Genomic DNA, 26,705 nt, shown 5'->3' on the forward strand with positions numbered 1-26,705 from the left:
TGACGTCAGCAAGAATGCCCACTGATGTCGATGTGACCGCCGTCAACGAGTAGTCCAGGCCGTGTCCCGCAAAGGTAGCCTCCGGTTAGCCAGAGCCCAAAGGTTCCCAGGAATGGTTATAAGACCAGTTTTAAATCAAAGCACATCCTTAATGAACACCGAGTCACCTGTGCTCATGCAAACAAACCTTGACCGTTGTAGAGCATTTGGGCACCGACGCTAAGAAGTTCTCCCTAGAGTCTCCTGGGACCTTTCCTTCTGGCCATGTTCTTCTGGAAGATACCAGCAGGTGTCACTGGGATGCAGGCCATTCAGACCTTTCAACTGGCAGAGTCTGTCGGACCTTTTCTTGGGCAGGGCATTCAGAAGAGGGAAGGACAATTGAGGAACTAACCATACGATAGTCACGGTGGAGTAAACTTGGTCTTGAGACGCTTTCCTTTATCCATTTTTTTTAAATTCTCACTATTTGAAGAGTTTCTCGCATTCCTTCCATTGAGTTTTCCATAATCAGAAGGAACAGCCATGAAAGGGGACTACTTCAAGGAGAACTTCTGGGTGAGTGAATTTATGAATGAATAACTTCTGAGGCAGGACGTGGCGAGAACCTGAATGTTTTTAAAGCTATCGATAATATCTGTAATTATTATTACCATGAGACCCGTCAGCCGGGTTAGTGAAGCTCCGCACGATGTGACCTCCTGCTCGCCGGACATCATAATAGGAGCGTGGACGTACCACCATGTAATCGTTGGCCCCAGGTTGAGGTTTTTTGACGGATCAACTTATGTTTTTTTAAGGGCCCCTGAGAATTTTTCTTTTTTACGGGGGTCCGACTTCAGACAGAGTTGATGAGAATAATAATTCTACATAAAATAAAGAATACAATAACTATAAAAAGTTTATTGTGTGAATTAGTGTCTGACGTCCACCGAGGGGACTATTTTGACCCCTAAATTCAAGAAGGTTACAGTATTTTTTAGGTCTATACTTCCTACAAGCCATGGCACGGTCAAGGGAGGGTGGCAAATTGTGGCTGTTTTATGGATATATGCCAACGGCTGGGGTGGGCAGACGTTGGTACCACACTGCCCTTCACCAAGACCCGGATTGACCATTGGGCGAACTGGTGGGCTGGTGCCCGATGATGCCTCCGGATACACTCGGCCACAAAAGAGTAAGCGAGTGGCTAGCAGGGGGCCTTAACGTGCCATGGCCCATTTTAATCCCCAGAATTACCAAGATCTCCCCAGAAATAGTTCTTTAATCTTTCATGATGACACACGGGACACTAAATTGCCATGTGAGACAAGAGCAGGCACTAATAGGTTAAGAAAAGTCTCTTAAAAGTTTAATTATTTGGCTACTGGCGATAAAACAGGAGGATGACACGCTTTTATATAATTACTTGGCATGCGTTCTGCAGGAGGAAGTCGTTCAGCAGGTTCTGGAGATGTTGCCACACTGGCTCTCTCGTATTCCAGACACGAGCTCTACCTGCACAGGGAAGATACAGGCAATCACTCTGCCGGTACAAAGTCTGGAATTGCACATCCATTCGGTCTTTTATTTGACAGTCTGAGCGGAATTCAGATCAGTTTTATTTTTTTTTATTTTTTTACAGTTTATCAGATGGAATGTAAAAAAAAAAAATACTGGTAGAGTGGTAGATAAGTGGAACAGGCTCCCAGCAGAGGTGGTAGAGGCTAATACAGTAAGGGAATTTAAACATGCATGGGGTAGGCGTATAACTCCTGAATCTAAGACGAGACCAACGACTGATTAAGGTTTGAGTCTTTACAGCAGGAGAAACGGGCGACTAGATGTCACGGGGACCTATTTGGGTGTTAAATGACCTCAATGACCATCTGTCTCAGTCCAGGAAATTAAACAAAGGGAGGTTCCGGGGTAGCCAAGTATATGTGACGTACTCTGGATTGTAAGCTCTTTGAGCAGGGCCCCCCTCACCTGTTGTTTCTGTAAGTCAAATTGTTACGTTATATACTACTTGCTACGACTTGTCTACCCGTTGTACAGCGCTACGGAATATGATGACACTATATGAAACAATAGATAATGATGATTTAATAATAACAATAATAATGTTAATAACCTACTATTGCAAGGGTTTATTTAGACTGCTAAGAAGACATGATCCAGAGATCCCTAACGAAGGGTTAATACTGAAACACATGAAATGCAGGGTAAATAGAGCATATTTATTTCACATATAATATAAATATAACAATATAAAATAATATAATTAACTCCTTCAGTGATGCTGGCTTCTGCTGTCAGGGGGGAGTCCAGGCTGCCGTTTGATCTCCCGTGTCTCTGCCGCTGCAAGGGCAGGACGTACCGGTACGTCCATAGGGGATTCTTGAGATTCGTTTTTTGGACGTACCGGTACGTCCATAGGGGACTGAAGGGGTTAATAATATAAATAAAGATGACAAAGTGGATGCTGAAAGAAGCCATAATCCAGAGTTTAAACAGCAGTCCGTTCCTCCACATTTTTGTTCAGGGTATAAACAACATGGCGTGGAATGCAAAAATCCATACCATGGGCAAGTAAATCAGACCTAAAACTGGTTCCAAAGACAAGCTCCCACACCTCGAAAAAAGGCATCGTAATGGCCGATGTAAGAAACAATGACAACCCTCCCTTAGCTGCCTCTACAGAAAGCAGGGAGCATTCACCGGTATACTTCTTTACTCATACTCAGCACTTCCACTCTAAGAAATGGGAACTGAGCTCTCATTAAAATCAATAGGAGCAGCTGCAGCAGTAATGAATTACCCTGTGCACTGCCCTAGGCCTGACTCAGGGCAGCGGCCCCCGACGGCCGTAGTATTTACTGCAGAGTGTCGGAATATGATGTCATCTCCCAGTGCTCCATGACTTAAAAGAGCAGAGTCTCCATGGTGTGACTCTGCTGGTTGGGGAGATCAACCTTCTCTCTTGTAACTGGCCCCATGGGCCTGATTGCCCAGGAAGAGGGCAATTACTGGATTGTTCTTGTCAATATTGAATACATCATTCAAACATACACAGTTTAGGTTGGCAAAAGTATGGAAACCCTAGGCTTATCACTTCAGCAAAAGCTAATTGGAGTCAGGAGTTAGCGAACCTGGAGTCCAATCAGTAAAACAGGATTGGAGGTGAGTTTAAGAGCTACTTTGACATAAAAAAAACATTTTGAGTTTGCTATTCTCAAGAAGCCTCTGCTGATATGAACCATGCCTCACAAAAAAAGAGAACCTACAATCAAAAAGTGTTGATTTGCATAAAGCTAGAAAGGGTTGCAAAATAATTTGAAAGCGTTTACATATTCGTCAGTCCACAGTCAGACAATTTTTTTAGAAACGGAGACAATTTAGTACTGTGGCTACTCAAGATGACTCCAAGGGCGCTCCAAGTTCGCAGAATGCTCAATGAGGTAAAAAAACAAGGCTTGAAGGAATCATTGGAACTGGTCAACATCTCTGTTCATGAGTCTACCATACGCAAAACATTGAGCAGGCATGGAGTCCATGGCAGGAGACCGCGGGGGAAGCCGCTGCTCAAGTTTGCCAAAGAGCACCATTTCTGGAGTGATGAAACCAAGATTGAATTGTTCAGAAAGAACACGCAGCACTACCTATGGAAACATTTTCTCAACGGTGGGACCAAGTGTGGTGGACCTGGACAGCTTGCCATCACCGATGGGACAATGAGTTCCCAAGTTTATGAAGATATCATACAGGATAACGTCAGGGTGGGTTTCCACCAGTAGAAGTTGGGTGATGCAGCAGGACAATGAGCCCCGACCTTAACCCATTAGAGATGCTGTGGGACGACCTCAAGATTTTATTTGTATTTTTCGCTTTCTTCGACGCATTTCTCAAGGTGATCGTCGCGTTGGAAAAGCAGTTCAACCTGAAGAGCTTCCCGTGGATCACTTCACGGTTATTTTTATTATACGGCGATTCATTCGCTCCGTGGCAGAAAGCGGCGACTCCTGTTTCCCCGGTCTGTGACATTGTAAAACGAATTGTTTGATGTCAATATTTCATGGCCCGTCCCTTTCAATGCAGGATCCTAGCTTATTAAGTCAGCCTCCTGAAAAAACAATGCATACTAATTAATGATTTGCTTATCTTCGGGAGAAGCTGCAGTAGAACGCCTCCTCCGTAGTCTGTGGTTCTCCTACATTGATTGGCTGTGTTAATCAGTGGCAGGAAAGCACTTCCATGGAGATCTGGGGGAGCACTTTTGATACGAATTCGTCTTTAGCGGGGCGGACGGGGGCAGCCAACATTCATTCCAGCAAAACACCAACCAGCAAAAACGGAAATTCACGTTTCCACATTGTGCGGTTTTAGTCAAGAACAGACAAAATCAGACACGTTTCGCTCTTAAAGGTGTACAAACGCGGTAGTGACAGGTGAAACAACGCTGCAGATCTATAAATCATCCGCACCGCGCGAAAGGAATGAACAGATTACCAGTCTGGGTTTATAGGTGAATGAATGTTGATCTTTACATTGTGATGTAAGCTGGGCAGCGGTTGGCACAGCCACCAGCCTGCTGCCAGGGCTGTCCTGGAGAAATAAAGACTGTTGGCCACTATTTATTATTATTTATCCAATCCCATAGAAACACTGATACGTAGAAAGTGCCGGCGGATCAGAACCAATAGAAAAAGGGGGAGACGGGAGGAGAATCTGGAAACGTGTTCTCTGCTTTCTTTCAGTTTGTAGATATCGCGTACGTTATTGTCCATTTCAGTCATTCCGGTGGATTTGCTCATCTCTCTTGTGTTATTTTCATTTTCAGTTTTTTTGGGCAGATTTGGGAAGTTGCACGCGTGTAAATCCGCTGTTAGAAAAGAGGAAGCGCAGCTGGAGGTTCAGCGCTGTGTACATTTAGGGAACGTTTCCCTGTTCAATCATGGCGTCAGTTCCAAGCACCGATCGCCGCTGGTTTTCAGATTACGAGTCACTGGAAAAGGGGGGGGAAAAGAGAGAAAAGTAAAAAACAAACACAAAAAAACAGGGGGTCCAAAACCTGTATTTATTGTTTGGTCATTTGGCTAGAATGCTGGTAAAAAAAAACCAAAACAAAAATAAAAACAGATCCCTGCTACCAGTTATCGCGACCTCTTCAACCACTTCCCTCAATAAATGCTGTATTTTTTTAAAAAAATTTTTTTTAAAAAAACACACTTATGTCAGTAAGTTATATTTTACATTTTTTTAAAAGAAAAAACAGCACTGTTTGGCTCATGTGATTACAACTCCCATCACCCTCAGCCAGAATGATGACACTGACCAATAGAGGTTGTAGCTCTCAAAACCAGGTGAAGCAGAGGTTAAAAACGGTTGGATTATAATGGATTTAACCCCTTCTTCTGTGTGCCCCCCTTCAGTATATCGGGGACTGTCACCTTTACGTACAGTCTACGTGTATGGACACATTTACATTTACTATTGGATACATTTACTAAGGGGGTGGGGGCTTTTTAAGAGAATTATTCTGTTTCCATTCATTTTACCGATTCCCTGTTGATGGGGAGAAATAAGGGGGTTTACTGGGTATCAAAGAATAGCTTAATTTGTTCTGAAGTCTTTCAGTTAAAGTGTAAATTGTCACCTAAAATGGAACTGAAGCAAAACTCCCAAAACTGCCCAAGACTCCTATGGGGGGAAGGAAAATGTGCTCTGGCCTCCAGCACTCTAAGGGTTAAAAGTAAGGAATTGTAATTAAACTAGCAACTCGGTTATCAAATGCATTAAAGCGCATAGGATGATTGGAGTGTCCCTTTACAGTATTTCACGTGGGCGGAATCCCCAGTGATGTCAGGATTTTATTGGAATCATCTAGTGGTGATGTCATATGCATTCCAGAAAGTAGTGATGTCACACGGGTCCCTTTTACTTAAGGAATCATTTTTATTTATTTTCTAAAAATGTGCTCACAAACTTCTGTTTTGAACCAAAAGCACAAATCTTTAAAAATCGGAAAAATACATAAAATGATTTTTTACCAAATTCCTTAATATTTGCACATATTTGTGCAGTGTCTCCATTTATATTAATATTAATTTATCATAATGAATGAAGGTCTTCTAATGGTGATCTCTTCTTTACGTCCTTGGCTACAATGACTAATGAAACTCGTTTGACGAGCGTTACAAACGCTGAGGGTGGATCTGCCTCCGGGGCCCTTGGAGGATCTGAAATAATAATTTAAATACAAAGCCATTGTGTGTCTTCTGTCTCTCACACAGCGGCCATGCGGCCCGGATTGCCCGGGACAGTCCCTAAATCTAATGAGCTGTCCCCGTCCCGGAATGAATACAATGCAGCAGAGGTGGCCCAGCATCTGCATCCAGTGGGCTTGATTGGGTTAATTCAAAGAACATACATATCTTATACAGGTCACAGGGTAAACATAAATATCAACAGGCATAACATGTGTACAGTCAATAATAGAAACAGTAAGCCATCAGGATACTCATCCATTTGTAAGCATACCCAACTCCCAACTGTCCCAGTTTTCACAGCACAGTCCTGATTTACGAGCAGTCCCTTGATTGATGAGTAGCTGCCGCGCCGTCACACTTTTGCTGGCAGCGGGAAGCATGTGGCAGGTGGAGCATACTAGCCACACATGGTACCTGGTGGGAGGTCCGGGATACGGATAGGCGGTCCCGCTGAGGTTTGTGGGCGGCCTCACTGAGGTTTGTGGGCGGTCCCGCTGACCTCACGACCGTTCTACTCACATCAATGGGTGGTTCCTCTGATCAGTGGGAGGTCCACAGGAAAACGCTGTGGTGGGCGGGGAGTAGGCGGGGAGTGGGTGAGGAGTAGATAGAGAGCAGTGGCGTCTCCAGCTTTCATATTTAGGGGGGGCACATGGGGGGCCAGGGACCAAAGTAGGGGGGCCAATTATAAAACGGTACATATACACCATATATATACATATACACACATACACGTTAGGCAGTTATTTCTCATTCTTTAATATTAGCCCCTGCTGACAATATATATAAATATTAGACCCTGCTGCCGATATATAGAAATATTACACCCTGCTTCTGATATATATTAATATTAGCCCCTGCTGCGGATATATGCTTATATTATACCCTGCTGCTGATATACATAAAAATTATACCCTGCTGCCGATATATATTAATATTTGACCCTGCTACCAGTATACATTAATATTAGCCCCTATTGCCAATATATATTATTAGTCCCTGCAGCCAATATATATAAAATTAGCCCCTGCTGCCAATATATATATAAATACTAGACCCTGCTGCCAATAAATATTAATATTAGCCCCTGCTGCCAATATATGTTAATATCTCCATCTCCCTCCCTATCTATCCTATCTATCCCCTCTCCCTCCCTATCTATCCTATCTATCCCCTCTCCCTCCCAATCTATCCTATCTATCCCCCCTCCCTCCCAATCTATCCTATTTATCCCCCCTCCCTCCCAATCTATCCTATCTATCCTATCTACCCCCCCTCCCTCCCAATCTATCCCCTCTCCCTCCCAATCTATCCTATCTACCCCCTCTCTCCCTCCCAATCTATTCCTATCTACCTCTTCTCACTTCCTATCTACCTCTTTTCACTCTCTATCTCCCTCCTAACTTTCTACCCACCCCCTTTGAAGTTCACTTACCTTGGGCTTGTAGAAGTCCAGCGGCGGGATCGCGAGGTCTCTGTCTTCCTTGTTCTGCCGCAGTGTGCGCGGCTTCATTGCTGAGCGCCGGATATGACATCATATACCGGCGCTCGGCTTGAAATGCCGGCACTGCGACCAAGGCAGAGGCCTCGCGGTCGCGGAGAAGAGTGAGAGGCGCCGAACGGTCGCTGAGAACTTATTCCTCAGCGACCGCTCGGTGCCTCTCTCTCTCCTCCGGATCTATAAAAAAAAATAAAAAATACGGCGTTTCAATTGGGGGGCACACCGGGGGGCACAGCATGATGTAGGGGGGGCCATGGCCCCCTCTGCCCCCCCCGCCGACGCCACTGATAGAGAGTGAGAGGGTTGTGGGAATTACCCCATACACCGCTTCCCTGCCGTTAGAAGGAAGAGACTGACACGGAGAACTGGGAAAGCAGGGCTTCACCCGGAGACTCTGGATCAAACTGGGAGCTATGACAATCTGCAACTGGCAACGTAGCAAAAGGGCGTCCATCCCCCACCCCTGACCGGCCAGCTTAGGCCTAGGGCATTATGTTGATGACGGCGGCCCCTTGGGGCAGCTGATCACAGCAGGGGGAGAATAGGAAGGGGTCGGCTCCAGACTTTGTGACCCCAAGAATCTGCCCCTTCGCCCTGAGATTGGGGCAAAAACCCTGAGACTCATGGTCAAGTTATCATATCCACTGTGGTCCTCTGGTCCACTGTGCAATGCAAGGGCCACAGGGGCCAATGTTACATTCGATGACTCGGTTTGTGTTTTAATATCTTAAGATCGGCGTTATCAGAATAAATAAAATAATAAATAATAATAAAAAAATATTAATAATACAATAATAATTTTTTTAACAATAATAATTATAATAAATATTGGCTTCAAATATTTTTTCTGTTTTATTTTTGCCGTCGTATTGGCAGATAAGTGTTTATTATAATATATTATATGATTTAAATATTTTTTTTCACTTATTTCTGCATTTATTGATATTATGACGTGTTTGCAGAGCAATGACATCATCAGCACCGCCGGCTACGACACCCTCATCCAGCACATGAATGACGGCAGAAAGAACTGCAAAGAATTTGAAGACTTTTTGAAAGAAAGGTACGAATGACTTCCCCCGAAAGCAAAATGAATTCTAAATGGAGCACAAACTACCCCTGATTTCAGATCTGATACTTTGTACTTAACTATCTAAGTGCCAAGGGGCTGCCAAATGAGTGCATACGCAGACCTGAACTTTAATATTTGCTTAACGAGTTTAATTTGAGTAACATTTTTCTTGATCGCTCTTCCGCGTAAGCAGCTTCTGTAGAAGGAAGTGTCTTAGTAATTGAGGAACTTTTTTTCCCCCTTTTCTTTAAAGGGGCAAACGTACTATAAATGTCTTACCCCGGAAAGCCCGAGCGCTGCACTTTTACGTAATATCTTTAAATAGAAAGAGGAAGGTTAGTCCGTTAATCAGCTCCATTATATCTCTAATAACAGAAACGTACCGTTGTAGGATATGTATAAAAGGGTATTAAAACTCACACAGATAAATATAATTCATACAGTATATAAATGAAAAGTGGTTAAAGTAATAATAATAATAATAATAATAATACAAAAATACAATAATAATTAATGTAGTAGTTATAATAATAACAACAACAATAATAAAAGTAGTAGTAGTAGTAATAATAATAATAATAATAAAAATACAATAATAAATGTAGTAGTTATAATAATAATAATAATGAAAAATATAAAAATAATAATAATAATAAAATACAATAATAAATGTAGTAGTTCTAATAATAATAATAATGAAAAATATAATAATAATAATAATAAAATACAATAATAAATGTAGTAGTTCTAATAATAATAATAATGAAAAATATAATAATAATAATAATAAAATACAATAATAAATGTAGTAGTTCTAATAATAATAATAATGAAAAATATAATAATAATAATAATAATAATAATAAAATACAATAATAAATGTAGTAGTTCTAATAATAATAATAATGAAAAATATAATAATAATAATAATAATAATAATAATAATAATAATAATAATAAAATACAATAATAAATGTAGTGGTTATAATAATAATAATATATTTCTGTATTGCCTCCTATGTGGCCTTACGTATTCACTCTGGGCTGCGTAAATTGTTGGCGCTATATAAACAAAAGATATAAATAATATGTTAAGGTGTCCGTACATACATACATAATGACGACGAACCAATTGGCCCATCCGGTCTGCCTGTTTTTTTAAATTGGCGTGCTTTAAAAGTCACGTGACCGTGCAGGAGACGGCTGTTGGGTACGGAGACCTCGCCCCGGCTAGCTAAATATTCCACGTGCCCCCCCCCCATGTGGTTCATTCAGCTGAATCCCATTTTGTCTTCCTTTTCAGGGCCGTAATAGAGGAGAAATATGGGAAAGAGCTGATCAACTTAACAAAGAAGAAGCCGTGCGGGCATACAGAGATAAAGTGAGTGTCTGCCATCTACGAGGAATCAGACATCATATTAACAGTTAACTGTAGTAAATTCAAAATGACTTGAATTTTGTGAGATGTATTTCTGATGAGTGAGACTCCCTGGACCGACGCTTTAAATGGGGGGGTTCAGGGGTCTCACTTGTAACTGATTCATTGCTCATGGATCATTGCGGATTCTGATCTGCCCCTGGTTGTGGGGTAGAGGGGCAGCTGTCCACCCTGTACCTGCCTCCCTAGTCCAGAATACCTCTCTGGATAGCGGCCCTGGCCGATGATTCCATTGTACTGCAGCTCTGGAATACTTAAGGTGGTGAGCTGAGCTGAGGAGAAAATTGGTCAAGCTGAGCGAACCGGTGAATTCCGACATGTGGGCCCTCGTTAGGGGCCCACACCAGCGCCCCAGCCCAGGCATCCGGTCAGAGGGATCAGTGTTGGTGGTACGGCCTCAGAGTATAAATTTGCGGCAGTTCAGAGCTTGTTGGGAAGTCACGAAGTAGGTGGCCATATATACGTGTTGGGAGCACCGATCTTGTCTCCCTCCATGGAAGTGTGTCGGGGGGGATTGAGCAGGGAGTGAGAGTGACTAAACGCAGCTCATTCATTCCGGAGAAAGAGGAGAATGACTCGGAGACCCAGGGAAGCAGCATCTCACCCGGAGACTCCAGCTCAAACTCAGAGGGCTCCCGGGTTCCCGAGTTTTTTCCAGGCTGATCGCCGCGTGTCTGGATCGCTCTCAGCCACTTCCAGCCTACTTTGTACTGCTATACGTTGCCGTACATTACCGTAGGCCACTGTATATTGCTTCTAGTTCCCTCTCACCTCCAATAAGAAGAAGTAGAGACAAACCGATCCTTATCAGGGCCAGGAAAGCAAACGTGGTGGTGGTGGTGGTGGGGGAGTGCTTTCTTAGTTTCAACAAAAAACAACGTAGCAATTCATCTACTCGCTGCGGAGATAGTGAGTGCAATTTTGCTCAAGATATGACCCAATTTGTATGTTAAAAAAATTATCTTTGTATACTATGTGGCCCCCGGCACCTCAGGGGCCTGTATCACACCCTGTCAATAGAAGTATATAAAAGCATTACATAGACTGGGGTGGTCGCTGGGGTATTAAAGAAGAAACTTGAATTGTTGCATGCTTTCTAACTGTCCTGCTCTGCGCGGGACAGTCCTGATTATTTCCATTCTATGCCGCTTGTCCCGACGAGCGCTACTTCTGTCCAGCTTTCGGACTTGACTCTCCGGCGTCCGGGGGAAATTCTGCGCTGTGAGTGACGCTCTGCCTCCCAAGCTCTGCGCCCCATGTCCCCTTTCACCGGGTTGGGGGGGGGGGTTTGTACATTGTTGCATTAAAAGTAAAGAAACAGAACCGAACCACATCCTTGTGAACAAAGACAAAATGCAAACTGCCATCTCAAGTGTAACAATTTTTAATTTTACAATTTTTTAACCGATCCAATGGATTCAACCAGAAATTCATAGTCTAGATACTTTTCGAGAGTGTAAGCTCACATGAGCAAGCCCTCCTTCTCCTTCTGTACTAGCATGCAGTAACGTATTCTCGCCAGGGTGGCAGGTCCAGGGGGTCGGCTGCAAAACCAGAGGGGGCAGATTGGGAGCCCAACTGGACCACTTACAGTATGGAAGACAGTGCAGAATGGGAACAGCCTCCATTAAAGAGCGCCGGGATAGGACGTCAAATCAACACTCCTCTGCCACTAAGTCTTAACGTCTGTATATCTAACTGACAACGCTATGGAATCTGCTGGCGCTATATAAGTAAACGGTCATGTAATGAGAACATTTGATCCTATGGCCGTTTAATTAATTCTTCCTCTCTTTTACGTCCCCCAGTACGCTGAAACGCTCCCTGGATATCTTCAAGCAACGTAAGTGTATACGGGTATAGAGTTTATTATGCCGGCTACAGTAGGTGTGAAAAATGTAAAAAAAATTCTAAAGTATACAAATTTTAAGGTTAAAAATGTGAACAAAAAAAAAGTTTTCTAAATTTGTGTTCTTCTCCTCTTCTACTTTTATCCATTTCATTTATAACATCCTCGGGGGGTAAAAAGGAGAAAAATATTCATAGACAATATTTTTAATGCACCAAATATTTTTAATTTTAATTTTAACGCATTTTTAATAAATTTGTTAATTTTGTCTGCAAATGAAAACAGAGGCCCCCAAAGACAATTAAAAAGGGGCCCCAAAGAAGCAAAAAATAAAGATTTGGGGGAATATATGTCATAGATCATTAACTCTTTCAGTAAGGTCTGTTATATTAAAGAAGGAACTGATTTGGCCAAAATATTAAAAAAGATGAGCATTTTAATCCAAGCTATTATATAGTGATTCCAATACCAATTATACAGAAAATATACCCCAGAAAACAGTCCTACTAGGACCCATGACTTACTTATATGGCGTTTCTTTGATAATTGGATGTTTTTCCCCTGCTTTGGACAACAAACTTTATTTTCCCGAATCACTTATGATCATGGGGTTTTTTTATGTCCAGGTTTGTTTTCATAAAAAAATGAAAATTGTACCGATTTTTTGTGTTTTTTTTTAATAGAAGTGGACAATATAGGTCAGAGTCACATTCAACTGGCGCAAACCCTTCGGGAAGAGGCGAGGAAGATGGAAGAGTTCCGGGAACGGCAGAAGTTAGAGAGAAAAAGGGTAAATTCCTCATTCCTGACAAACCGTCAGGATTATTTTTTTTTCACGTAACGTGAAACGGCAAAACTCAAGGAAACCACAGGATCTGTAAATAGGGATTTATTAACTAAAGTGAGAGGTTCCACTGGCTCTATAGTCTTTCCATCTGTGCTGGAATTCCAGCGGCTCCAACTTCGTAAATAGTTACTTATTACTGATATTCGGCTGTTAGGGAATTCCCGATAACCCCGTGAGAGCAAACAGCGCAGGATCTTGTACTTGGCTGCGCGTCAAAAGCATGGAAATAAGTCCGACCGGGGCTTTGGACTTCTACCTCTGCACTGAACCTGTTATTTTGCAGTGAACTTCCTCCTCCTTTTTTTCTACTTTTCCGAGCTTCTTATTTAAGGTCGACGACCCAATTCATGTAAAGACACCGTTCCACTTAGACAAAATGTTAATTACATTCTCCGGTGTGCCAAACCAGCACGTCTATCATGGCATGCGCCTCAAAAGTTTGGGGTCACTCAGCTGTTTTCATGGAAAACAAGGACATTTCTGGCTGTAACATAATTACAAAAGGGTTTTTTAATCATCAATTAACCTTTTAAACTTAAACTTGGATCAGCGAACACAGCAGTGATGGGAGTGATAAAGGGCCGTGGGAACACAGGAGTGATGGGAGTGATAAAGGGCCATTGGAACACAGGAGTGATGGGAGTGATAAAGGGCCGTGGGAACACAGGAGTGATGGGAGTGATAAAGGGCCATTGGAATGCAGGAATGATGGGAGTGATAAAGGGCCATTGGAATGCAGGAGTGCTGGGAGTGATAAAGGGCCGTTGGAACACAGGAGTGATGGGAGTGATAAAGGACCATTGGGACACAGGAGTGATGGGAGTGATAAAGGGCTGTTGGAACACAGGAGTGATGGGAGTGATAAAGGGCTGTTGGAACACAGGAGTGGTGGGAGTGATAAAGGGCCATTGGAACACAGGAGTGATGGGAGTGATAAAGGGCCATTGGAACACAGGAGTGATGGGAGTGATAAAGGGCCATTGGAACACAGGAGTGATGGGCGTGATAAAGGGCCATTGGAACACAGGAGTGATGGGAGTTATAAAGGGCTGTTGGAACACAGGAGTGATGGGAGTGATAAAGGGCCATTGGAACACAGGAGTGATGGGAGTGATAAAGGCCTCTGTACGCCTATGAAGAGATTCCATTTAAAATCAGCCGTTTCCAGCTACAATAGTCATTCACAACATTAACCCCGTTAATCCATTTCTGATCCATTTCATGTGACTTTAATGGAAACATTTTTATTTCCTTTCAAAAACATGGAAATTTCCCAAGTGACCCCAAACTACTATACGTTTCCTCAGAAAGTTTAATGTCATGAAAACAACAGCCACGTTTTTGAGGAACGTTTTCAATTTCTACGGCAACGACCAATCAGTGCCTGCCTTTGCGTCACCCGGCAATTGCGTTCCCTGCAAAATGTCACTTGATTGAAGAATTCTCATTGGGAAGGAATAGGCGGATCAGCAGGCTTTGGGGGGCATCACGGCATACCGTATGCTTAGCCGGTGCTAAGGGTCCCGTACATGACAAAACAGAACAGATATCACATACAGCTTCTTGCAGACTGATTTTGGGTTCTAGAACCCTGATCTTTGTGCAGATTAATGTAACATTTCACATTTTTGTTTAGATAATCACTATGGGTATCCTTCAACTTTTGACTCCTCCAAAGATATCCATAAAACCACTAAGGACCATAACAGAGCTACTGATTCACTGACATTTTAATGTGCCTAAAAAAACTATTCATCTCAAATCTTCGGACAACATTCCAGTCCTAAACGGGACCCTTTAATCGTCACCTCAACGGGGTTAGTACCTACGTAGCCCCATTTTTTATAATGTTCTCTCACTTGTGGTGCCTCTGGGCTAAACCTTCCGACATAACAGAAGCTACCGCCTGCAGAACCTTCTAGAAACCTTTCACCAAGGTTTGGGTTGGGAGCACCTTTGCACATTTCAGACACCCGCCCTTTCACGTGTCCTAAGGCAGAAGAAGAAGAATGAAACTGGTTAGGTCGTTCTAACCTGCCTCATATTTTACTTACTATGCTCCGAGACTGATGTTCCGCATGGCTGTGTCACGTTCTCTCCTCTGGTGGAACAGAAGTAGAACACAATTCCCGATTACGCACCCAGCAGTCTACCTTCTAACCTTCAAGAAATATAAAAAAGCTATTTTTTAAAGGGGGTTTTATTTTACATTCAACAAATATATATATAAATGTTTGCGTATCATGACAGCTGGCTGATTTCATTGGTGCCATGGGGGAATCTATTTTCCAACGCACACCTGACTTCCTGCTGCACCTTCCGACCATCTGTTTTCTGCGTTCTGGAAAGGAAAAGGGAATTTTAAAGTTAATGTCGTGTTCTGGGCAGACTTTTATAGAATTATTTTTGCTTACCTCTCCTTTCGTTTTCAGATAGAAGCTGCCATGGACGCCATTCACAAACAGAAACAAATGCAGTACAAAAAAACTATGGACGTGAGTACCATTTCTTAATGGCATATACCGGTATTTCTAATGTTAATGCTCCTTAGATTGTGTACGTATGACAGCGCCGTCCTGTGATGTTTGCTTCTTCTGTTTAATGTATTGGCTTGGTCGTTAAAAATAAGGTTGCCAAATACTTACAACGTAAAGAAAAGTTCATTATGATGCCCAGTGAAAGGGGATGATCGACTAGGGCAGCTCGCCAGCATTCAGCGGCAATATCTCAGTTCACCATTGAACTGTTATCAAATTGCATGTTTTAATTCTCTCGCTCAAACGTTCTTCTTCTTGGGTTATTCTTCGATGATAACAAAAAACAGGGTCTCCATGATCCTCCTGAGATGATCTAGCAAGATGTTGTCCTAAGTCCAAGTATGGAGTAAACATGATATTGAGAAGTTTGGTTTCTGGAGTATTTGGGGCATTTCCTCAGCCAACTACCCCATTTCCCAACCTGTATGCAGCGGGGTGCGGGATTCATGCATGACACCAGCTGGACATAGTGCTATCATCATGGCGTTTGGTTGGGCTGGTTGGCAGGGCCGGCCCAAGGCAAAATGCCGCCTGGGGCGAATTTTAAAATGCCCCCCCCATTATCTACCCTTCCTCTCCCCCCCTTGTACTTACCTTTCAGCAGTCCTGCGGCGAGTCTCCCTGTTCGGTCTCGGTGCCGGCTTGTAATGCTGAGCGCCGGAAATGAGGTAATCTTCCGGCGCTCAGCATTACAAGCCGGCACCGAGACCGAACAGGGAGACTCGCTGCAGAGTCCCTTTCTCTCTCTTTCGCTTTAAAAAAAAAAAAGGGCTTAGGGCGGCAAAGTGCAAAATGGACTTGACTATGTCGTAAAATCGATGGTTCCTTTAAAAAGCTTGCGTGTTGCTGGTGCTGATGTCACGCAGTCATCGTGATCCTTCTCTTTATTTCTTACAGTCAAAACGGGTTTATGAGCAGCGGTGCCGGGAGAAAGATGACGCGGAACAGGCTGTGAATCGGTGTAAGAACTCGGCGACTACAGGCAAGCAGCAGGAGAAGGTACCAGGTCCAATCTAACCGAGTTATAATAATGATACGACCAAAATAGCCGAACATCGAATGCACAAATACCAATGCAATGCACCCACTCTTTGAAAAAGTAAGCTTTAATATAATTTTAGACAAAATTGAAGCTCCTCTGGCCTCCTTGTGCCTTGTGGAACATCTCACTAGACCAGATTATACCCCTTATGCTTGTTATAACTTGATATAAATATAATATATATATTATAATATAAATATAGTGTTTTAATGTAATTTTATTTTATTTAGATTTTTTCAAAATTGGCACATTCAAAGGTGACAGCAGAGGACTCTGGTAAGCCGGTTAATCCATTACTTTGTACTGAGAGTTTTAACGTAGACTAGAAGAAACCTGTGCGCTCTCACACGCTCATTGATTAAGATACTATCAAAAAGTGCAAGAAGCTGAAGGTTTCGCACCAAAGTGAGTGATCGTAAGCTATCTTCCACTCCTTGGTACCATGAATAAATCCCTAATTACATATCACACCTGTGCCTAATTACACTACAAGCAAACACCACGACTTAATCAGTGTGGATACATTGTATCGCATTGTATTGAATACTTTGTGTATGTAAAAAGTAAGGGGTTAAATTGACACAATAGACTTGCCTGCAGTAAGGGATCCAGGGGTTAAACCTTCCAAAAAATAATGATGATTTATTTAGTGAGACAATTCATGGAGATGTGAAACTTATACAACGGTATATATCATATATATATATATATATATATATATATATATACTGTATATGCTATAACATGCAGAATAACTCTAAAAAATGTAAAAAAAAAAAGAAAATAATGTGATGAGAGAAATAAAATAGTAAAAGTAATAGTAAATAATTATATAGATTGTTTTGTATGGAAAAAAATGGGTCCCTAAACTCACAGACTCCTTATAGAATTAAAACATTATATTATATAATTACAAATATAAAAAAACAACAAATAGAATATCTAATAAATCAATCTTAAAATAGAGAAAATAACCTTTCAATTTACCAAGGATTATACGTATAGACACGGATAATGTGTATATTATAATATATACGTATAGACACGGATAATGTGTATATTATAATATATACGTATAGACACGGATAATGTGTATATAATATATATGTATAGACGCGGATAATGTGTATATTATAATATATATACGCGGATAATGTGTATATTATAATATATATACGTATAGACGCGGATAATGTGTATATTATAATATATACGTATAGACGCGGATAATGTGTATATTATAATATATATACGCGGATAATGTGTATATTATAATATATACGTATAGACGCGGATAATGTGCATATTATAATATATACGTATAGACGCGGATAATGTGTATATTATAATATATATAGACACGGATAATGTGTATATTATAATATATACGTATAGACGCGGATAATGTGCATATTATAATATATATACGTATAGACGCGGATAATGTGTATATTATAATATATACGTATAGATGCGGATAATGTGTATATTATAATATATACGTATAGACACGGATAATGTGTATATTATAATATATACGTATAGACGCGGATAATGTGTATATTATAATATGTACGTACAGGCGGGGATAATGTGTATATTATAATATATACGTATAGACGCGGATAATGTGTATATTATAATATATACGTATAGACGCGGATAATGTGTATATTATAATATATACGTATAGACGCGGATAATGTGTATATTATAATATGTACGTATAGACGCGGATAATGTGTATATTATAATATATACGTATAGACGCGGATAATGTGTATATTATAATATGTACGTATAGACGCGGATAATGTGTATATTATAATATATATACGTATAGGCGCGGATAATGTGTATATCATGATATACACGTATAGACACGGATAATGTGTATATTATAATATACACGTATAGACACGGATAATGTGTATATTATAATATATACGTATAGACGCGGATAATGTGTATATTATATTTTTTATTAACTATACTTAGTTCAAAATAAAAAATCTGCCCCTCCGCCAGTTATTTTATAGATCATTATATAACTACAAAATTATAGTAATTCTATAAAATCAATCAGAACCGGGTACTTTTTTATTTTTAACACACACAGAGGCTGCCAATTGGCCAAAGTATATATTTATATATACTGTCCGTATACATTATATACATCAGGAAAGATGGGCAGACTGGATGCGTTTATGGCATGAATTATTCGGATTGATTTAATGAAACGGTTTTCGGTATTTTCAGATAAGACGTATCAGCAGAATATCAGTCTACTCGATAAAGTCCGGGAGGATTGGCAGAATGAACATATCAACTGCTGCGTGGTAAACGGACGATGAGTATGATTTTAGGATTGAACGTCCTCATAAAAAGGACGTGTGGTTTTCCTATATATATATATATATAATATTATGAATTATATAATATGTTTTATAGAATTAAAACATTATATTTTTTTTACTTTTAGAGGTTTATTTGTGATATATGTGAGGGTAACGAGTACGTCAGAGGCAGGCCGAAGCTCGATAGGGAAAGCATTCAGGATTAAAACCTTCTGGCACCCACTTCGAATAGAAATAAAAGGCGCAACACGCCATCAAGCTAAAGGACATAACATGAATAATAATAAAATAATGATGATGATAATAAAATGAATAATAAAATAATAATGATGATAAAATAATATTAGTGATAATAATGATGATAATGATAATAAAATGAATAATAAAATAACAATTATGATACAATAATATAAGTGATAATAACAATGATGATAATAAAATGAATAATAAAATAACAATGATGATAAAATAATATTAGTGCTAATAATGATGATAATGATAATAAAATGAATAATAAAATAATAATGATGATAAAATAATATTAGTGATAATAATGATGATAATGATAATAAAATGAATAATAAAATAAAAATGATGATAAAATAATATTAGTGATAATAATGATGATAACGATAATAAAATGAATAATAAAATAAAAATGATGATAAAATAATATTAGTGATAATAATGATGATAATGATAATAAAATGAATAATAAAATAATAATGATGATAAAATAATATTAGTGATAATAATGATGATAACGATAATAAAATGAATAATAAAATAAAAATGATGATAAAATAATATTAGTGATAATAATGATGATAATGATAATAAAATGAATAATAAAATAATAATAATCATGTTAAAATAATAATGATGATGATAAATATAATAATAATAACGATAATAATACTATGATAATTTTAATAATAATAATCAAATGACCTGACAGTTCTATTAAGTCTATGTCCAGTTTTATATTCTGTTATGGGCAGTACTGTTGGCGTCCAGCTTTCTGAGCAGATTGTTTGGGGCAGGTTGGGCAGACTAGATGGACCGAAATTCCCTTATCTGCCGTCACGTTGTGCGTTTAGAATGGCATTTAACACAACGCTTATCGATACACAATATTAAATGATTTCACGTTACGCTGCAAAGTCCTATATCTATAAGAATGCAGAAAGGAGGAAATTAACCAAATTAAAAGTAATTCCCCGATGAATTCCTCGCAGTTCTTCGAGAACCAGGAATGGGAGAGGATTCATTTTTTCCGGAACGCGGTTTGGACCCACGTCAACCAGCTGTCTCAGCAGTGCGTCACCGTCGATGTGGTAAGACCGTAAATCTTCTGTCCCACCCCTGAGGACAGTGATGCCGACGAGATACGGTGCGCTGGCCGGAGAAAATATATGTCGTTATTTGCTCTTTGAGACGGAGGGTCACTTGATCTTTCATGATGTTCGAGGTCTAAGAAAGTCCCTCCGACTCCTGGTCTCAAATCTATAAATGTTGTTCCACTAAGAAGTATCGTAAGCCTCTGTGGTAACAAAGTATGATTCTTCAAGTTGGGCCTCTGTATTCTATTATAAGATTAGAAATAAGCTTTAATGTTTGTTTTCTTTTTTAAGCCACCTGTACTTCATTGGTTGATGGGAGAGGAGCCCCCTGCTGGTGACCAATAGAGTCGCTCGTACAGACTTTTAAAATCCTGGTGCAGCAACTTGGCCGGCAGAGACCACTGGTCTCCCTGCTCCAACAGTTAAAGGTCCGTACCAGCGACTTTATTGGCCGTTCGTACAGACTTTTAACTGTTGGAGCAAGGAGACCAGTGGTCAAGTTGCACCTTAAGGAGTTAAAGGGCCGTGCGAGTGAACCTATTGGATGCTTGCACGGCCCTTTAACCCCTGACGACAAACCTACGGATTTCCGCTCCCGTTATCTACACAGCATCGCAGGGGTTAACGGGAGCAGAAATCCGTAGATTCGCCGTCAGAAGTTAAAAAGGCTGTGTGAGCGAGCCTATTGGTCGCCTGCAGGGGCCTCTTCTGGCATCAACCAATAGATTTGTTTGCACAGCCCTTTAACCCCCGACGGCGAACCTACAGATTTCCGCTCCCGTCAACCCCTGCGATGCTGCGGAGATAAGGTAGGCTAGATGAAGACGAAGATTCTTTGTGTTGTGTGTCTTCGTCTATGTCTTGCCGTCGCTATGTTCGTATGCGAAAACTCATTGTTTTTGTGATAATCTCCTGGTTACCCACAATCCTTAGAGCTTCTTTGCCTCTCACCACGGAGATCTGATAAATACCCCGCTCCTCTTTATCCACAGATGTGCGAAGAGGTCCGCAAAGCTTTGGAAGTTTGTAATATCGAGAAAGACGTCGAGTATTTTACGCAAACTCATAAAACGGGAGATAACCCCCCAGGTAATAGGATTTTCCTGGAGAAACTATTTCAGGATATGAGATAAAACAGGTTCATATTTATATTTTTTTTTTCCAGCCCCAATTCCTTATGAAAATTTCTACAACTTGCAGCGGAACGTCCCGCCCGTCAGGAGTCAGGGGCTTCCTGGAATAAGGTACCGGTTACCGGTTACGTTCTCTGTATGTAGACTCGGACGTAGCGTACAGATTTATCGAGTGCACTAAAATGTAGGATTTAAGGTATTTAAAGGGGCAGCCTAATGTCCCTGACACCCCGCTATAAAAGAATGTATATTAAAGTACCTAACCCTGAATATTTTAATATGCACTCTTCCAAAACAAAAAAAAGCAACCTACCACTGATTGGCTGGTCGAAGCAGCCAATCAGTGGCAAGAAAGCAGTCCCATTGAAATCAGGCGCACAGGGGTCCGAACAGAGCCCCGCTCACAGCTGGAGCTGACTGGGGGCAAAGGGGCAATTACATAGAATCTGTCCTTTTGAATCTGTCTTGTCATTTCCCCCCATACTACCCAGCAAGCTTTATTCTCACTCATCAGTCCTGTTGCACTGGTTTTTGTCTTTCAGACGGAGTCCCCACCAAGTCCGTGCTAGTGTCCCAGGTAAGAAGAAATGGAAAGGAATCCGTTTACACATTTGCATTGCCTCGCCTCCGATCATAAATGTCTTGATCATCGCTTGTTCTTTGTTATCTCACGGGAAGAATAAATGACCCCGCTGGGCTGAATTCCTCTTTCCACTGTACAGAACAAAAGGCCATTGTTTTAATAATAAAGCGTCACCCGCTATAATGTCTGGGGGGGGGTGTAGAGAGTAATAATGTTACCATTTTGTTTTGTTGTTTTTTAAATATACACTGGCGTTCAAAAGTTTGGGGTCACGTAGAATTTTTTTGTTTTTGAAAGAAATGCAGCGCAGACGGGGTTACTTGATGGTTAGAAACCCTTTTGCAAATTATTAGACTTGGGCACCAGGGGGCTCTTCGTGTTCGTCTTCGGGGGGAAAAAAATCTTCGTATTCTTCTCTTCGGGCGAATATTCGTGGACATTCTTCGTGTTCGGTTTTTCTTCGTTTTCCCCGGTTAAGGGGTTAATACGGGGTTAACGCAGCTCTGGCGCCAGGAGTTTAAATGTACGTATGAGCAACTCTATTGGTCGTCAGCAGGGGGCTCGTCTGCCATTGGTTGATGGCAGACAAGCCCCCTGCTGGTGACCAATAGGGTCGCTCGTACAGACTGTTAAACTCCTGGTGCCGTAACTTACCCGGCACATCCCACTGGTCTCCCTCCCTGTTCAATTAGTTAAATGTCCGTACGAGCGACCAATAAAGTCGCTCGTACGGACATTTAACTGATAGAACAGGGAGACCAGTGGGATCTGCCTGGTAAGTTGCAGCATTGGGGTTAACTTTTATTAGGGGTTAACTTTTTTTTAAAGGGTTAAAGGGCCGTGCGAGTGAGCCTATTGGTCGCTTGCACGGCCCTTTAACCTACGGATTTCCGCTCCCGTTATCTAACACAGCATCGAAGAGGTTAACGGGAGCGGAAATCCATAGGTTCGCTGTCAGGGGTTACAACTTACAAAGGCCGTGCGAGTGAGCCTAATGGTCACCTGCAGGGTCTTCCTCTGGCATCAACCAATTGGTTGATGCCAGAGGAGATCTCTGTAGGCGACCAATAGGCTCATTCGCACTGCCCTGTAACCCGTGACGGCGAACCTGCGGGTTTCCACTTCCAGGAACTGCCGCGAAGACAAGGTAAGTTAGAAGGGGGGGGGATGGTAGACGAAGACGATCACGAAGATCTTCGTGGTGTGTGTCTTCGTCTTCGTCTACGTTTTACCGCCGCTGTCTTCGGAATGAACACGAAAACGCACTCTTCGTGTTCGTTTTCATGTTCGCCCAAAGACGAATGCACAAGTCTACAAATTATGTTACAGAGAGAAATGTCCTTGTTTTCCATGAAAACAGCTGAGTGACCTCAAACTTTTGAACGGTAGGGGTCTCAGCCTTGTATACAGTAACAAACCCCACACCCTGTATACAGTAATAACCCCCCAGTTCTGTATACTGTAATTTCCTTTGAAACTCCCTGTATTTACATGTGATATTTTGGGTGACTTTCCCGGCTCAAACACCACACTGAGCTGATGCTTTATGGCAATGCTAATGAAGTCCTTCCTCCATAGACTTTCATTAGTCAGAGGGTCAGACTGGGTCATTAAGACTGAGCCATTCTATCGTTTCCCACAGGCCGTATGATAAGGAGTCGGGGTGTTTGGTAGATTGGAGCTCAGATAACAGAGCGAGAACCTCATACTAATGGCTGATATGCAGCTGCCTGAAAACATTATATTATGGTGCAAAAACTACAACTATTTTAAAACAGAAAGCAATACTTTTGATAATTCACGTTTAAAGAACTGGTTCCTTTTTACTTGTTTAGTTTTACTTCTTTTTGTCTTGTATTTTAAGGGAGATTAAATAAAACTACAAAAATAATAATTAAAAAATAATTATTATTTTCTGCAGATCCCCAGTACGCCAGTGTGGAAGATTTCAATATATACCAGTAGAAAAGGCGAGTATGAGTATTATAAATGCCTGTGACATGGTTCCCATCGTACAGGGTTGAATACGATGGCGCTAAATAGATCATTATTAGTTATATAGGGCCTTATATTCTGTAGCAATGCACAATGGGTTAAATAATAATGAGGGAAAGCCTTTATTTACATGCAGATACATAGCTTTAAAAGCTTTGGTTTTCCCCCACTTTACACATGTAAGTGTGTGTTAGTGAGTATGAGTGTCTGTCAGTGTAAGTATGTGCAAGCATGTGCATCTGTGTGATCGTGTGTGTGCGTGTAAGGGAAGAGATAAAGCGAAAAAGTGAGATAAAGAGAAATGGGAGAGATGAGAAAGAAAAAGAGGGGATCAAAGAAAAGGGGGGAGGTAGGGAGAAAAGGAGGAGATAAAGAGGGGGAGAGAAAAAGAAAAAGGAGGGGAGATAAATAGAAAAGGTAGGGATAGGGAAAATAGGTTGAGTAAAGACAAAGAGGAGGAGAGAGATAGAGAAAAGGGAAGGATAAAAACACAATCGGAATGAGAGAGTAGGAGAAAAAGAGAGACAAATGAAACAAAGACAAGGAGAGGGATGGAAAGGAGAGATGAAGAGAGATAAGAAGGATAACAAGAATGAGGGAGGTAGGAAGAAAAAGGAGAGATAAGGAGAAATGTGAGGAGAGATAAAGAGAAAAGGGAGAGAGGACAAAAAAAAATGAGAGATAATGAGAAAGGGGAAGATTAAAGAGAACAGTAGCGATAAAAGAGAAAGGGGGGAGAAAAAAGGGTGGGTAATGAGAAAGAGGCTCTGCGAGAGTTGAGGCTGGTGTTTGGTGATTACCGGGGCTGGTGTTTGTTCCCAATCTGGCCTTGGCCAGGGGCACAATCCCTCGAGGTCTAGTGGGGCAAAACAGAACAGCTGTCCCCTTGGCGAGGTCACTCCGGGCTGCCGGTCGCTGCCGACTCGTACCGGAAAGGGAGACGCAGCAAACAGAGCGGAGCTCTGCCTGCGCGACGTGTCCAGCCGCCGGGGGTTACTGTACACCTTCTCCGACATGCATGTAATAAATATTTTTGTTGTTTCTTTCCACCAGGTCCTGGATCTTGGGTTTTCTTGGATGGAACGCATTTCAATTAACTATTCGATGACATTTTTTTTTTTTAAACCAGCGATATATTTGAAGACCACAACGCACCGCGATACCCTCGCAAAAGATTTTTTCTGGGCTAAAAAAAATTAAAACGGGTAAATCAGTAATCTTAAGTAGAGCCTATTCTGTAGCTTTGTACCCCCTGGGCGATTACGTTGCCACATCTAGTAAACAGTGTATAGTCAGATTTTACCTCTACCTGGGCACTAAACAAAGTATAAAGGGTTTTCCCCCCCCAAAATCACGATGCCGCTTTCCCTCGTAGTAAATTGGGGTTTTTCCTACTTCTGTCTGAGACCTGAACCCCCCGATATGTCTCCATATCCCGGATCTCTCTATTGCTTGCCCGCATTGCGCATCATTCTGCGGCCGAGCGCCTGGGTATGATGTCACGTGCCGGCAGCGGGTAGAAGAGTCCTCTTAGTGCAGAAACCAGGGCATGGCTGAGCATCATAGGAGTTGTAGTTCAAAAACGCCTACAGACCTTGCTGTTTGCTTTGTTCCCAACGTGCGCCGTGACGAATGGCACCGTGAAAGAACGCAGGTGTTCTGATGACGCTGCTACACACTTATAATAATAATAAAAATAATAAAAAATACATGGATAGAATTACTTAGAAAAGAGAATTTTTGTTTGTTTACAAACTGCGTATAGGTTGTTACTTTTGTTGGAAGTGTAACGTTATTACATATAGATTAGCCTTTTTGTTAAAATAGTAGAATATTCTATAATAAATTCATTGTAAAAAGAGCTTCGACTTTTTATTTTATTTTTTTGAGTCCAGGCTGCGGCGGGGGGGGGGCGGATAAGGGAAGCCCATCTAAAACCGGGTAAGGAATCGAATCGGGACATCTTTTAAAGGTGCGGTTCCACTTAGAATATGAATTAAACTCCCCAGCGTGTTAAGCAAGCAAACACATAAAAACAACACAAGGTTTGTATTAAATCTCTTTTTATTCCAAGAATAAAAGAAAGATTGCAACATATTCATTCAGTACAAGATGACACCAATCGGGACATTGTATACGCGTGTCTATAATCCTTTGACGGTAATCCCCACTTCCTTTTAATTCCGAAAACAACAAATAAAAGAAAAACAAACATGGAACAAGTTGAGTTCCTGGGTGATGCAGACTTCCCCAAACACTTTGTTGGCCAAATACCAACCGAGTCATAAGAACTCCAAGTACTACGCTAAGGATTTGTTTAAATACCAAAAAGGAGAATCGGAAGTCCGCCGCTGCACCCTTAAAACATCACCCGTTTCCCCTTTCAACATTTTCATTTATTCCGCCACCATGTGGCGAGGCAGACGGAGCTCTCGGCATACGTCGGACCCAGAGGTCTCCGCCGGATCGCGAAGCGGGGCTCCATCGCTCCCGAGAACGCGTTTCCACTCCTCCGGCGTCCTACGCCGATGACCGGCACGATGAGCTTAGGCTTGTGCGCCGCCCCAAACATGCTTGGGGGTGTAGCGGCGCCTCCACGGGAGTCCGGGGTTCACTTTTGGGGAGCTACTGGCCAACCTACCCCCAGACACATACCTATGGTTTAGGTTTGATTGGATGGAATTAACCCTTTAACTTTTTATGAGCACATCTTTTCTCTGTCACTCTACTTGGAATATTAATACGCAAGGAAGACGTGCT

The 26,705-nt window shown here is 41.4% G+C and overlaps 1 protein-coding gene across 2 annotated transcripts; it reads left to right on the top strand.

The window, feature by feature from the left end:
* Positions 1 to 448: 448 nt before the first annotated feature.
* Positions 449 to 25,071, top strand: PSTPIP2 (proline-serine-threonine phosphatase interacting protein 2). 2 transcript variants are annotated; one of them, XM_053448263.1, is made up of 15 exons: positions 449 to 558; positions 8,712 to 8,812; positions 10,125 to 10,202; positions 12,068 to 12,102; positions 12,792 to 12,898; positions 15,388 to 15,450; positions 16,390 to 16,491; positions 16,765 to 16,810; positions 18,794 to 18,873; positions 20,130 to 20,228; positions 21,227 to 21,323; positions 21,400 to 21,478; positions 21,910 to 21,944; positions 23,872 to 23,920; positions 24,999 to 25,071. In XM_053448263.1, the coding sequence occupies exons 1-14, from the start codon at positions 526 to 528 to the stop codon at positions 23,913 to 23,915; spliced, it is 999 nt and encodes a 332-aa protein (XP_053304238.1). In that variant the 5' UTR covers positions 449 to 525; the 3' UTR covers positions 23,916 to 23,920; positions 24,999 to 25,071. The 2 variants fall into 2 exon arrangements, with proteins under 2 accessions (XP_053304238.1, XP_053304239.1); XM_053448264.1 differs by lacking the exons at positions 21,227 to 21,323; positions 21,910 to 21,944; positions 23,872 to 23,920; positions 24,999 to 25,071 and having other exon boundaries at positions 21,400 to 21,665.
* The last annotated feature ends 1,634 nt before the right edge of the window (positions 25,072 to 26,705 follow it).

This window comes from Spea bombifrons, chromosome 1 (assembly GCF_027358695.1).
Source record: "Spea bombifrons isolate aSpeBom1 chromosome 1, aSpeBom1.2.pri, whole genome shotgun sequence".
Classification (NCBI taxonomy): domain Eukaryota; kingdom Metazoa; phylum Chordata; class Amphibia; order Anura; family Pelobatidae; genus Spea; species Spea bombifrons.